We start from the raw sequence: 13,712 nt of genomic DNA, 5'->3' as shown, positions 1-13,712 counted from the left end.
CACATCCCATACATGGGCTGTGACTGCTGTGTCTAGGCAAAGAGAGGGCCCAGTGCCCCATGGGCTGAGCACGTTTGTGTTCCAGTTCAGGTCCCTGGAAGAGGCACAAAGTCCCCTTTGTAGTGGGGGGTGGCCGTGATCCTCTTCCTCCTAGCCACAGTGCTCCCCCAGCCAGCCAGCTGGAGCCCTGGGCTGCAATTCAGTCCCCCAGCCTTTTTCCACAGCCAAACAAAAACCATAGGAGCCTTCTAGCCTCAGCCCGGCAGCAGGGTCTCGGGGAGCTGCTGCCTCAGTGACATCTGCCCAGCAGCCAAGGAAGCAGCTCATGCCCTTGGCTCTCACCCAAGCCTCAACTCCTGCTGGTGGCAAAAAGGTCGCAGGAACCTGTACATGGCCCCACCCAGCCGGCTCCATGCCCCGCTCCGGCTCTGCTGCCAGCTCTCACCCTGTTTGAGGTTTGCCACTGAGCCCCAGCTCCTGGAGTCCCGTGATTGCAGCAGGATCTTGGCATCCATAAGTCAGACCCTTGCCCTTTGCAGTCAGTGAGACAGGCTGGGGGACGGCAAGCCCCAGAAGGGTGCAGAGGCCAGCAGGCGAATAAACAGCCTCTGGCATTTTGCATGGTGGAAAACCCGGTTTTCAAGCTGCTCTCTTAATTTCTGAATACTTGGGGTTGGGGCAGCTGCCTCAACTCCACACCCACCAAGAGGGAGACACCGAGGCGGCGGTCTGCATGCCCAGCAGCAGGCTTGCCTGGAAACTGGTTGAGTCGGGTGGGGCAGAAGCTCAAAGGACCAAGCCAGATGCACACCAGATTAAAAGACATGGACCAAAAATCAGGGACAAAAAGGTGGTTTTGGGTTAAAAATAAAATGTCTCGGGAAAATGGCTGTTTTCCAGTGAAATGCTCCTGCTCCGTGCCTGAAGCTCCAAGGTGCTACTGCAATACAAGTAAATACGTCGTCGTCACCATGGGAAGCCAAAATGAAAAAGCAATCTGGATTAGTTTAAACCTGTCCTGTGGGAAAGACATTTTCACTAGGTTCCCCTTTCCCGGGAAAAGAAATCCATGGGAGGGGGGGAGGCAATTTTCCAACCTCCTCTAGGCATTACACATTTGGGCCAACCTACCCTGCGGGGTTCGGGGCCTCTCTCTCTGAAAGCCCAGCCTGCCCCCACCTCCCCGCCTGGGGCTACGCAGAGAGCCCTGCAGGAGGTTCTCTGAGCTGGGCCCTTCTGCTGGAGCATCCATGTGCCCGACTGAGCTGCTGCCCCAGGGCAACTCTTGGTTTGGGGACAATGCACTAAGGCTGCTCATAAGGCCCAGGGGTCCAAATGATGTTGTGGGCAGGAAACTGGGGTGGGCAGCAGGAATAACCCTGCCTGTGTCCTCTCTCTAGCCCCCCTCCTCCACCCACCCCTTCCACAGGCAGTTTAACAAGGGGTCAGGTTTCCAAGGGATCCCTGAGGGGGCTGGTTGGTTCCCCCACCCAGGCAGCACACAGCTGGCCCTGTCTGTCTCCACACTGCTGGGAACAACAAGGTCACACAGAGCAGCCTCAACCAGTAAAAAGAGGTGGCCGGGAGGCTCTCAAGGGGCGAGAGCTGGTTGGGGGGCTGGTGGGATGCTCTGGGGTGGTCGTTGCTGTGAGAGGAGCAGGCTCTCAGGTGGCCTTAGGTTTCCACAGCCTCCTGCCCCCTCAAGGAGTGCCGTCTCTTTGACCCATTCAACCCACTGGGGCTGACCATGGGGAAGAGGCAGGAGCTGGCTGCCCCATAGAACCGGACTCAGCCTCCACGGGCAGATCCAGCTGGGGACCAAGGGCTTTGGCTTGATCTCCCCAGCCAGTGTCCCCCCCAGACCATGGGGAGTGGGTGGGGAACGGAGCTGCCCATGTGGTCAGGACCCATGGCCCCCTGTGCCAAGACATTGCTCCAACCTGGAGTGGGATGAGTCAGTTCTGCCCCAGGCTGGGTGAAGGGGGGATCCCGATGGGAAGAGCCAGCACACAACAGCCCCCAATCCCTCCCTGCCCCAAATCCCCTCCGATCACTGCTCCCCGCCCCCCGGCCCTTGGGCCAGCCCCCTAACCCCACACCTCACCCCTCTGCAGCACCCCCCAATAACAGCCCCCAGAACAAGGGCAGCTGGTGTCTGCTCTGGGGATAGAAGCCCAATGAGGCCACCACAGGCTCTGCTGATGCCCCTCAATCCCCAGTCCTGGACTCCAGCCCCCCAGGTGCCCATCACTCCTGACCTGCAGCCCCTGCTAGCCCAATTGGGCTGTGTCCCCCCAGTTCTGCCAGTGCCCCTCATTCCTGACCCCCTGCCCCCCTGTCCCAGGCCCAGGCTACCCCCCAGCCCTGTAGGTGCCCCATGACTCCCATGTCCCATCTGCAGCAAGCTGGTTTATTCTCTCTCAGCTTCCAAACGCCCTTCCCCCCACCCCCCAGGGGTACCCCGGCTCCAAAGGAGCAGAAGGGAAGCAGCTGGGCCCAGGGCCGCTGTAAGAAACCACAGGGACCAGCAGCTCCCCCTGGTGGCTCAGCCAGCTCCCAGCACCCGGGCGGACCAGTCTCCGCTTGGGAGCTGCCGGTCAGGGGGACCCAAGCCATTACAGTGAGACAGGGCTGGGGCACAGAGGAGCTGAAGCCAGGAGCCAACCTCAGGGATGAGGGGGCCAGTAGAGCTTTATCCTTCACCCCCACACATGCCGTCACCCACGGCTCCAGCCTGGAGCAGGGAGCGATCCCCCACTGTCCCCCCGGGGGCCCACCCCGTCCCCTCTGCACCAAGATAATGGCCCAGCCCAGCTCTGGCCAGGGCAGGGGTATCACCCCCCTGGGGGCAACCCCCACAGCTAGGCTGCAGAGCAGGGCCAAGGCAAGGCTCCCCATCCTCAGCAGCACCCTCACCGCGCCGTGGGGCTGTGAGTCTGACGGGGGGAGGGGTTTACTCTCCAGCCCTAACAGCTGGGGCCAGGTGGGTATCTTTGGGGTCCACCTGCGTCTCTGGCATGCTCACACCCAGGGCCGGGGACTGGAGTCCCAAAGAAGATGTTTGCCCGCCATTCCCAGCACCCTGCTGTCTCTGCCCTTGGGGGGGGGGGGGGTGTTATCCCATAGTGTCACCACTCCTACGCTTAGCCCCTCCCATCCCACACTGGCTGCTGGGGGGCGCTACTCCGCCATAGTCACCCCCCACTCCATTGCCAGCCCAGGCCCCTTTGGGGTGTCTCTCTCCCAAACTCCCTTTGCACTGGGGTGGCTGCTCCTGGGGGCGAAGGCGGGGATGCACGTGGGACGTTCCAGGCCACACCGCCCCCAGGGCACAGAAGAGACAGAGCCACAGCCGCTGCAGGCGAGTTTTTCTTTCCCTCTTTTTCTTTAAAAGGTGAACGAGGTTCGTACAAACGCCAAAAAAAATTAACAAAAACCAGACAGACAGAGACAGACCTCGGCCCAAATAAAAACCAGATGGGGCGGAGTCAGAGGACTGGGGGGTGGAGTCAGAGGAGGGGGCGGAGTCAGGACTGCAGGGGGAAGAGAATCCAACTATTCCACAGTAGAAAAATAAATTTTAAAAAGGGGAGTTGAGGACGCCCCATGAGAGGTGGGCCAGGGCCACGGGGCAGGGCGCAGAGGGGGTGATATCATGTGGGGAGGAGAGAACTGGGGGGGAGGGGCAGCGCACAGGTTGCGGGACATACGAGGGGACGTACATATATAGCATCTTCTCTTTAATTTACTGGGGGGGAGGGGGGTCCATAAGGTGCGGCCAGTCGAACGTGGTGTGTTGGTTCCGGTCCCGTAGCTGGCTCCGGGGAGGCGCATAAATAAGTTGATTTTGGGGGTGGGGGGTGGAAAACAGAAGGGAGCTGAGCTCCCTGGAAGTCAGAGGTCACACAGGGATGCATGTGGGTACATTCGGAGACTGGATACATTCAGTGACAACATGTGGAGCTGTGGGGGGCCAGGGAGGGACAGACCCCCCCGCCCTGGGGGGAATCGGACAGAGCCCCGCACTTCCCCCTTCGGGCTCTAGGGGCCCTGCCCTGTAGTGTTTCAGTGACCAGCCCTCTGCCAATGGGGAGGGGGGGGGGGCGTAGCTTCATGTCCCAATGGGGTCTGTACCGCTGAGGCCGGCCTCGGGGGGAGGGGCGAGCCTCCGTGACATGTAAGGTGGGGAGGGGGTGGGAAGCTGGGTCCAAGGGGGCAGGGGCTCCCCCTCGCAGGGCTGTAGGGCACTCAGTGGGGCGGCATGGCTCAGACGAAGGAGTACTGGTTGTTGATGGCCCGGGCGTGCCCCATGCCCCCCTCTGGCTCCTCAGCCTGGAGCTGCAGGAGCCTCCCCGTAGCCCCATCCTCCGGGTCCCCTGGGCCCCCCCCCTCCTCCTCCTCCTCCAGCAGGGAGGGGCCACCAGAAACAGGGGCATCAGGGATGAGCCAGGAGGGCTGCTGGGGGCCTCCCACCGGAGCTGGGTGCCGGGATGGGGGCGAGGGGGGCGGGCTATGGGAGGTGCTCGGCTCTGTGGAGACAGACAGACAGACAGAGGGGGTCCAGTGTTAGCTGATGCAGTTGACACAAACCCCAGCCTCCGGTCCCCCCAATCAGTAATGGGGTGCCAGGCACCCATCCCGACATGAATAACAGGGTCACAAGCTGCCACGGCCCAATGGGCCCCTGCAAGGGCAGAGGGGGCAAGGAACAGCAGCCTGACCACCCCTGGGACGCCCCAAACCACCCCAGGGTGGGATGTAGCAGCTGCTGCCCCCCAGCTGGGGATCCCTGGTGCCCCAAGCTCTCTATGGGGAGCAGCGGCAGCTCCCCAGCGCACCCCCCCCATGGACGGCATGATGGGCCATGACGCACACTGCAGACACTCGCTCCCCGGCGGGGCGGGCCGGGCCGGGCACGGCTCACACTTACAAACAGTCATTCGCGCCGATGGAGCCGAGGCCGGGCGAGTCGGGGCTGCGCTGGGTTGGCTCACATGCGGCGGTTCGGCTGCCGGCCCTGTCCCTGCCTGCAGGGGTGGGGGGCACGGGGGGAGACAGAGACGCCCGTGAGATACAGGGACGGATGGACGGGGGGAGACAGGGACGCCCATGAGATACAGGGAAGACAGACAGACAAATGTGAGGAGAGACGGGACACCGACAAAGCACGGACGGAAGGACAGACACGGGACAAAGAGGGCTTGGACCATCCCCTCCCACAACACACATGCCTGCCGCCCCCCCCGGGGCCATAGGCACCTGCCCACCTCTGCCCCTCTGCGCTCCCCTTCCCACCGCCCAGGCCAGACGCGAACCCCACACCCTTCCCTAGGCCAGACACCCTCAGGCCAGATGCCCCCCTCAGGCCAAAACAAACACCCTCCTTCCCCCTGCCCCACCTTCCCCCAGCCTTCCCCGGGTGAGACTCGTGTGCTCGCCTTCCCCCCACCCCAGAGAGACACATGCCCTCCCCTCCCACCACGCGCCAGCTTCCTCCCCCAGCAGCAAGACACAGACACATGTTCCCTGCAGCCAGATGGGAGAAGCGCCAGCCTGAAAAGACCCCTCCCCGCCACACACACTCTCCAGCGTCAGATGGGGACACCCAGGCACAGAGACCCAAACACGCAGACAAACAGGACAGACAGAGAGGGGACAGCCAGCCACACCGCTCCCCTTCCTTCCCCCCAGATCCTGATGGGGGAGCAGGCAGACGGGACCCCCTAGCCACGCCTCCTCCAGCCAGTTATGAATATGCCGCGAGCGCCACAATGAGCCGCGTACCCACCCTGGGCACCCCACAATGCAGCGCCCTGGGGCTGCCGGTGCTCCCACCCCATCGTGCAGCAGGGCTGCCCCCCACGCTCTCACCGTGCAGCCGCTGGGAGGCCACCACGTAGCTAACCAGGGTGACGTCGCTGGAGCCGCCTGACTCCAGCGGGATGGGGTGCACCCGGAAGTGCTCCAGCATATCGAAGATGGTCTGGAACCAGAGGTGCTGCACACGGCACTGCCCATCGTCGTTCAGCGACAGGCGCAGGTGCTGGGAGAGGGACGGAATGGATGAGCCCATGGCTGCAGATACCCCGGCCCCCCGCTCCTGGCCCTGTTCCCTGGCACCGGCTTGTGTGCTCACCTTGGCCTTGCCCTGGAAGTTGAAGGTCAGCACGTACTCCCCACGCCGGGTCTCACTCTGCCGCACCAGGAAGACACCGTGGCTGCTGGTGCCACCGGCCAGGACCAGCTGGGCGGCCTTGAGCCGGGACAAGGTGCCATGGAACCAAGGGTACTCGGAGAGGGGGTGCTCGGGGTCACCCCCACCAGGGTCTGGCTCCCCCTGGAACAGGAACGATCCTGACATGGCAGAGGGGATTGAAACAGCATGTGGGGGGGACATGTTTGACCACAACAACTGCACCCCTCTGCCCGGCCCTGCTCCCCACTCATACCGCATTCCTGGCATGTTCCCACCACAGACCTGTCCCTTCCCCCCGAACCAGTACCCCCAGCCTCCCTCCAATCCTGCTCCCTGCTCGTACTGTATCCCCAGCGCGTCCCCACCACAAACCCAATCCCCCCGCCCCCCACCAAACCAGTGTCCCCAGCCCCCGACCTGCTCCCTGCTTGTACCATATCCCCCCAAGTACACCCCTCACCAAAGATCTCCCCCTCGACCCCACCCCCTCCCCAATTAAACCTGTGCTTCCTGCAAAATCTCTTCCCCTCTCTGTGCCCTGCTCCCCTGTACAGCACCTGGAACCCCCCCGTCTCTGGCTACACGAACCCCCACTGTACCCCCAGTTCCTCCTCCCCCAATGTCCCCGACTCCTCTGCCCCATACCTGTGGCATCCGGAGTGTCGGGGAAGGGCGTGTGCAGCAGGCTGGGGGGGTAGGGACCCTGCAACCGCTCAGCTGCCTCATCAATGGGAATCCGGGGGGGCAGCTCAGGGGGCAGCATCTCCATGGAGTTGAAGTGGGAAGCAGCGATGGAGACGGAGCTGGGGGAGAGGGAAGCTGAGGGGCGTTCGGACAGACCCCCATACGCACCTGGGGAACAGAGGCAGGTGAGGTTACCAACTCTACAGAGCTGGGGTGCTTGGACGGACTCAGTGCAAGGTTGGTTCATGCTCCCTCCTCAGCGGGGCCAGCTGGTCTGATTTTCCCTAGAAGTCCCCAATCCCTGAACCCTGCGGTATCCAGGGCAGCACATTCCCCAGATCCGGCCTCCCTGTGAACCCACCTCAGCTCCCCCTTCCTCTCCCACAGTTATTCCATCTCCTCTCCATGGCCCCCGCGCATCCCACCGTTGCCTAAGACATGGGTGAATAAAGCCCCCATTGCCCATCGCTGCTTGGGGATCCCCTGGGGCCGGGGGGTAACTCCTCCTGCACCCCCTCCCGCCCCCAGCCACAGGGAGGCCACGCTAGCTCTGGCTGAGCGTGGGCTCACCGCACCCCCTACAGCTGTAAACAAGAGAAAATGGGAACAGAGAAGTCAGAAGCCCAGTATAAGCAGGAGGAATCAGGCAGAGGAGAAGGGAGTCGGGTATGGAGAGACAGACTAGGTATCTAGGGTGGCAGATGTACCTGGAAAAGACAGCCGGGGGGCTTGGTATATAGGAATGGGGGGAATCAGGTATCTGAGAGTGCTGGTATGGTGGGAAGCAGGGATAGTTTGGGGGATCTAGTTATGGGTTGCTGAGACAATCTGACAGGCAAGGCTGAGAAGGTACAAGGTAAAAAAGGGATTGGTGATCTGGTGAAGAGGTGCTAATATAGGGTGGGGGGAAGTTGGTTATGGGGTAACAATACAAGGGCAGGCAGGTCTGGGGAAGCAATTATGGGGTGTTGGCACTGGGGGGAAGCAGGTCTTGGGGTGCTTGTACCGGGTGAGGGGGAAGCAGGGCTGTGAGGCCGGCTATGGGGTGCTGGTACCATGGTTGGGGGCCAGCTATGGGGTGCTGGTACTGGCCGGGGAAAGTAGGGCTGGGGGGCAAGCTATGGGGCTAGTACTGGGATGGGGAGCAAGGCTAAGGGGCCGACTATGGGGTGCCGGTACCAGCAGAGGGAAGCAGGACTGGGGGACTGGCTATGGGGTGCTGGTACCAGAGAACTGTAACAAAGTGAGAATTTTTTGTAACGTTTTTATGAAACCTGTGCACGCCTCAGTTTCCCTCATGTGCTGCCCTGTCACCCGCTGCAGAGAACAGACCTGTGCACTCTTGAGAGAAGCAAAGACACAGGTACGGGTGCTGCCAGGGCCCACATCAATGAAGCTCTTCAGAAAACAATGACCAATCCAGTTACCTGGACACTGATACCTGGCAACCAACAGCCCCGAGCCATGTGCATTTCCCCATTGTGACACCCTGCACCCGTTGGTCACCACTGTTCTATGGCCGTGATATACTTGGTATAAAGGATGCCGTGTGAGGTATCATTTGAAAATTCATAACCTGCTGAACATTATTATCCTGTTGAAATGCGTGTAACATCACTGCCTGTCAAATGAGGCTTTGCTGTATGATTGTCGCCGAAATACATTGTAATTCTGTATAACACCCATAAGCCAATATCTCAAAGCCAGCTAGATGCTAAATGGCCACTACTTGCTTCATCGGAGATTCACCAGCAGGGAAATTGTAAGCAAGAAATTTACAATTCATCTGAAAGACAGTTGGGAGCTCATGTACGCAAAGGAGCTGCCTGCCCACATCACCTAGCGAGGATTTTTCCAGCACACAAGGGCTGGGGTATAAAAGGGGGGGAGGGGGAATGCCTCTAACCTCCTACCTTACATCACTCCACTCATATCATCAATGAATACCTGAAGAATACTGAACTGAAGGGAGTGGTACCAGGCTGGAAGGAAACCCAGCCTGTGAACTGAGAATTGCCTGCAGCATCTGGCACAGTGAGAATGATGTTTGCTTCAAACCTTATTTGGTTTGGTAAAGTTGAGGAATTAGCATGCAGTTTTATCTTTTTATTTCTTTTGTAACCAATTCTGACTTTTATGCTTTACCACTTATAACCCCTTAAAATCTATCCGTCTCTAGTTAATAAACTTATGTTATTATTTTACCTAAACCAGTGAAGCGTTTGGGGAAACCTCTGCTTGGGATAACAAAAGGCTGGTGCAAAACATTACCCTTTGCTAGAATATCGGACTATTGACGAGCTGATGCCGTCCGGGGGCTACTGAGCAGCATAAGACGCACATTTCTGGATGTCCCGGTTGGGCCTGGGAATACGCGGGCAGCGCCCTGTATCTATTCAGAGATGGCGGTGCCAGCATTCATGTACACATCTGGGAGTGATTTGACATGCCAGTGGCTGTGCGTGACTGTTCTGACAGGAAAGTGGTGCAAAAGGCTAGAGAGCTAAGGGAACACAGCAACTCAGTGATGCAGGGAATATCACTCCGGCCTCTTAGCTGGGGCTGAGCCACATCTCCCCAGCTCAGGAACAAAGGAATGGGGGGGTGAATGATGGAAGGTAAGTGCCCCAACTGCCTCCAACAGCCCACGCACCTGGGAGTCTGACAAAGAAGATCGGACAGACAGAGCCTGACCTGAGAGGGATCCCTTCAGCTTGGCCAGGCTCCGGGCTGAGCGGAATGGGCCGGGCTTTATCCTGCACCCCTGTGTTCCCCCAAGGGCTACCTGGGCCGCGCAGCTGACTCACACATCTGCTGCGTGCCAGCCATGTGAACGTCCCTGCAAATGCTGGGAGAGGGGCACCCGTCCCTGCAGTATGGGCACGTCTCCATCAGTCTGGCTCGGTGGGACCCGCTGAACAGAGCTGGAGAGACAGGCGGGGCTGCAGGCTAAGAAGTCCCGTCTAAGGAGGTGGTGAAGCCACACAGCTTATCCAGGAAGGAGATCCCGGGGGTCTGGCCCACTGAAGGCTCCTCGCAGAGACTGTTCCAAAGCTAGGGCCATGGCCCTGATCCTGTGGATCTGTGACAGTGACCAACAGGCCTGGGGATACAGGTCCACCTATGGGGTGTTGGTATGGGAGGAGGCAGGACTGGGGAGGGTACAGGTAGGGTCTGGCTAGGTGGTGCTGGTACGGGGGGGCGGGGCAGGGATGGGGAGGGTACGGGGGAGAGATTGGGGATTGGGTTACGAGATGCTAGTATGGGAGGAAATGGTTGGGGAGCTGGCATGGGGGGGCGGCAGGACCGGGAGTCTCCGCTGTCACTCACCCTGTGAGAGCCGCTCGCTGCTGTCGCCAGGCACCATGGGCAGTTCGCGGCTTGGCATGCTCTCTGAGTGGTTGAGGCAGGGCAGGTCCATGCTGTCCACGTTCTCCCTGAAGGGACACCGGGATGATGCACAGGGAACGGACGCTCCCCCAAGGATCCTGCCAGACTCCTCCCTCCCGGGACCGGGGATCTGAACCCAGCGCACAGCGGCCCCCCCTGCACTGAGCGCAGGCCCAGGGGAGGCAGCCAGGGCAAGACAGGGGGCAAGTTGCAGCAGCGGAAGTCTTGACAGCACAGGGACAGCATCCCCAGGGAGGGCAAGGGGGACGCGTGGGGGGAGATGTCAGAGCGGGGGTCGGGGCCGGACGCTGGCTGGACTCACTCACCCTGGGCTCATGCAGTCCTGGATGTCAGCCAGCCACAACCTCATCTGCAGCGAATCGACCGTCTCCAGGATGTACTCAAGAGAGTTCTCCATCTGCCAGGCACACCGGATCAGCACCAGCGCCCCGGGCACCCCCTTCGCTGCCCCTCACAGTGCCCTCCCTCCACCAACTCCCCATCCCTATGGCACCCCTCTTCTGCCACTCCGGAATCCCAAACCTCCCACTCATCCCACCCTACCTCCAGGTCATCCTCCAGAACTCCCCCTACTCACCTCTGTGGGGCCACCCCCAACCTCCCAGTCTGTGGGGCACCCCCTTCCCTGATATGGGAACCCCTTACACCCCTCCTCTACAGATGGGTCACTAGCACTGGGCCTTCCTACTCAGACCCTCAACACTGAGGGCCATTTCCCTCCTCCCTGCTCCCCCACTGGGGGTCACACACACCCAGTTGGTTCCACCTGCTCCACCCATGGAGGGGGAGCCCAGCCCTGAGTGTGACCTACAGGAGCAGCAGCTGTGCAGGGAATGGGGTTGTGCTGATTCCCCCTCCCCCGGCCCGTGAGCAATCTTCCCCCCCCACACACCCACCTTTAAGACGAAGGTATTTTCCTTGTCAGGCATCTCCAGTGGTGTGGTGGTCCGTACGTCTGTCACCGCGGAACAGAGGATGCTGACCCGGGCCTTGGTGGACTGGGGGCAGGTCAGAGACAGTGAGGTGAGATGGGACCCCCAGTCAACTCAGCCTGAGAGGGTCCATGGGTCAAGCCACATGTCCCCTCCCCACATGGGGCTGATGGAATGGGCTGGGCAGCTGGGGACATGGGGTCATTATCCATCTGTTACACTTGGGATGCAGACCCGGGAAGGGGCTCTGCAAAGGCTGTACAGCCAGATCAGGAACTGAGGAGTCCAGCTTTAGCCCCCTAAGCCCTCTCTCTTCCCAAAGTTCAACCCGCACGGCTCTGCCCCTGGCTCCTCAATCCTGAACCACAGCTCTCTGCCACCCCAGACCTGAGACTCTACCCCCCTCACCTCCTGCCAACACCCCCCCAATGAGAATCCCATCACACCCAAAGAGTGGCTGCCCCCCAGGATGGTGTGTAACTCCCGCTGCCCCCTCACCTTGGGGGGGATGTAGAACTCCAGCAGGTAGCCCTCGCCCTCTCCCTTGCCGGCCTTCCGCAGCAACAGCCGGCATTTCTGCCATCGGGCCCGGCTGCCACCTCCCCCCCCGCTGTCATCGGCCACGATATAATTGAGCAGACCTTCCCGGCGCACACTGGACAGTTCCACCTTGGGGGCTGGTGCCTTGCTGAGCCGCAGCCGCTCAAACTTGTGCGTCCAGCGCTCGGTGGGTAAGGAGTCCGTGGCCCCACCCCCTGAGGAGTTGGAATTGGTGTTGGCCCCGCCAGCCTCCTCCTCGGTGGGAGACTCAGCAGAGCTCTTCCACTGCAGGATGCCCCGCACGCTGCCCCGCACGCTGCGGCTGACGTTGCGCAGGGAGAAGCGCTTCTTGAGCTTAGGCTTGGTGCTGGCAGCCGTGACAGAGGCCGAGACATCCTCAGAGCTGCGAGACTGGCTGCTGGAGAGGCCTGAGGCCAAGCCGGGCTGCGGCTCCACTGGGGAGGCCACCGAAGAGTCACTGCAGGTCTCAGAGAGGTCACGGGTGGAGGAGGAGGAGATGCCCCCAGGGCAATGGTGGGCGCCAGTGAAGGGAGCAATGTCACAGCGGGGGGGTGAGTCACCGGCGTAGGCCCGGCTCACCTCTGCCTCAAAGTGCTCCACAAAGTGCTCGGCGAAGCGGCGGGAGAAGGCAGCCTCTGCCCCCGGTGCTGCAAACTGTGGGTTCTCGCTCAGGAAGGCACGGAAGCGCCGTGCAAAGTCCAAGGCAGCCGCCCGGGCATGGGCCTCACAGAAATCCCGCCAGCCGGGTGAGGGCAGCGGTGCTGCCGCCTCCACCGCCCCCAGTGGCGCCACGCTGCCGTTCATGCTGCTACCGCAGCCCAGGAGACAGGAGCCCCGGGAGGGGCTGGGCACCAGGATCCTGACCACCAGGGCACTGCTGCTGCTGCTGCTGTCGTGCTCACCTGGGGAAGTGAGGGAGACAGAAAGTGAGAAGACAAGCAAGGAAGAAAACCAGGGAACACGGCACTAAGGAAGAAGGGAGAGGCCAGGGGATCACAGCTACTTTGGAGGTATGCCAGGAAGAGATGGGCAAAGGGGACATAGCTCCAGAGAGAGAGAAGAACTAGCATGAGGAGACACAGGAGATGACAGGGAAGCTGAGCAAAGCTGGAAAAGGGCACAGGTCAGAGAGAGACCTCAGCCTGGGGAATGCTTCCAGGGGATGGGGAGAGCCCCAGAGAGACTCTGGGGCGCATGGTACCGGGCTGTGGGGGTCCGTGGCAGGCTACTGACACCAGGACCCTGCAGTGAGGGGCAGTGAGAGGCAGTGGGAGATGGGGTGGGGGGTCCCCCCCGGGAGATGGGGCATGGCGAGGCAAGGCCCAGTGCAATGAGGCGCCTGGGGGTGCACGGGGTGGGGGAGACACCCAGAGGAAAGGGGGAAAAGGTGGCTCCAGGGGTGACACTGGAGATGGGGGGAGGGACCCCACAGCAGGGGACAGGGGGGGGCGGACCGATCTGTCCCCCTCCCGCTGGGCGCCCCCCACCTTCCTGTCCCCGGGCCCAGCTCCATTCTCACCGGGGCGGGGGTGGGGCGGGGCCTAACGGGGCCGCGGGAGCGGGGCGGGGCCGAGTCTCACCATCCCGCCCGGCAGCTCAGGCTCCTCCCGGGTCTCGGCGGCAGCAGCGGCGGCGGCTTCCGAGTCGGTCTATCTCCGTTACGGGGGGGCCAAGGCCCTGGGGGGGGGTCTCGTCACTTCTGCTTCCGGGGCTCCTCAGCCCCTACGCCACACGCTACGACTTCCGCTTCCGGGAAGTAACCGGAAACCTCCCCCCAGCCCACCGCCGGCAGCCGCACCGGAGCGGCTGCGCCACGACCGTACCATAGAGAGGAAACAGTTCCCGGCTAGAGCGTCTCCCTTGCCGCGGCCATAGAAACACATCGACAGGGGCTGGGGGAAGGCTAGAGCGGCATCCGCTGGCGGTCA

The 13,712-nt window shown here is 61.5% G+C and overlaps 1 protein-coding gene across 2 annotated transcripts; it reads right to left on the bottom strand.

The window, feature by feature from the left end:
* Positions 1-2,454: 2,454 nt before the first annotated feature.
* SH2B1 (SH2B adaptor protein 1) lies at positions 2,455-13,472 on the bottom strand. Of its 2 annotated transcripts, XM_067556379.1 has the most exons (10): positions 13,365-13,472; positions 11,722-12,686; positions 11,188-11,289; positions 10,597-10,688; positions 10,211-10,317; positions 6,842-7,048; positions 6,137-6,354; positions 5,872-6,043; positions 4,931-5,027; positions 4,448-4,529 (listed from the first exon to the last, which is right to left on the bottom strand). In XM_067556379.1, the coding sequence occupies exons 2-10, from the start codon at positions 12,586-12,588 to the stop codon at positions 4,511-4,513; spliced, it is 1,881 nt and encodes a 626-aa protein (XP_067412480.1). In that variant the 5' UTR covers positions 12,589-12,686; positions 13,365-13,472; the 3' UTR covers positions 4,448-4,510. The 2 variants fall into 2 exon arrangements, with proteins under 2 accessions (XP_067412479.1, XP_067412480.1); XM_067556378.1 differs by lacking the exon at positions 4,931-5,027 and having other exon boundaries at positions 2,455-4,529.
* Between the last annotated feature and the right edge of the window lie 240 nt (positions 13,473-13,712).

This window comes from Emydura macquarii, unplaced genomic scaffold (genome assembly GCF_026122565.2).
Source record: "Emydura macquarii macquarii isolate MOO-44397 ecotype Brisbane River unplaced genomic scaffold, CSIRO-AGI_Emac_v2 contig_1748, whole genome shotgun sequence".
Classification (NCBI taxonomy): Eukaryota; Metazoa; Chordata; order Testudines; family Chelidae; genus Emydura; species Emydura macquarii.
This window is presented reverse-complemented; position numbering and strand designations above follow the sequence as displayed.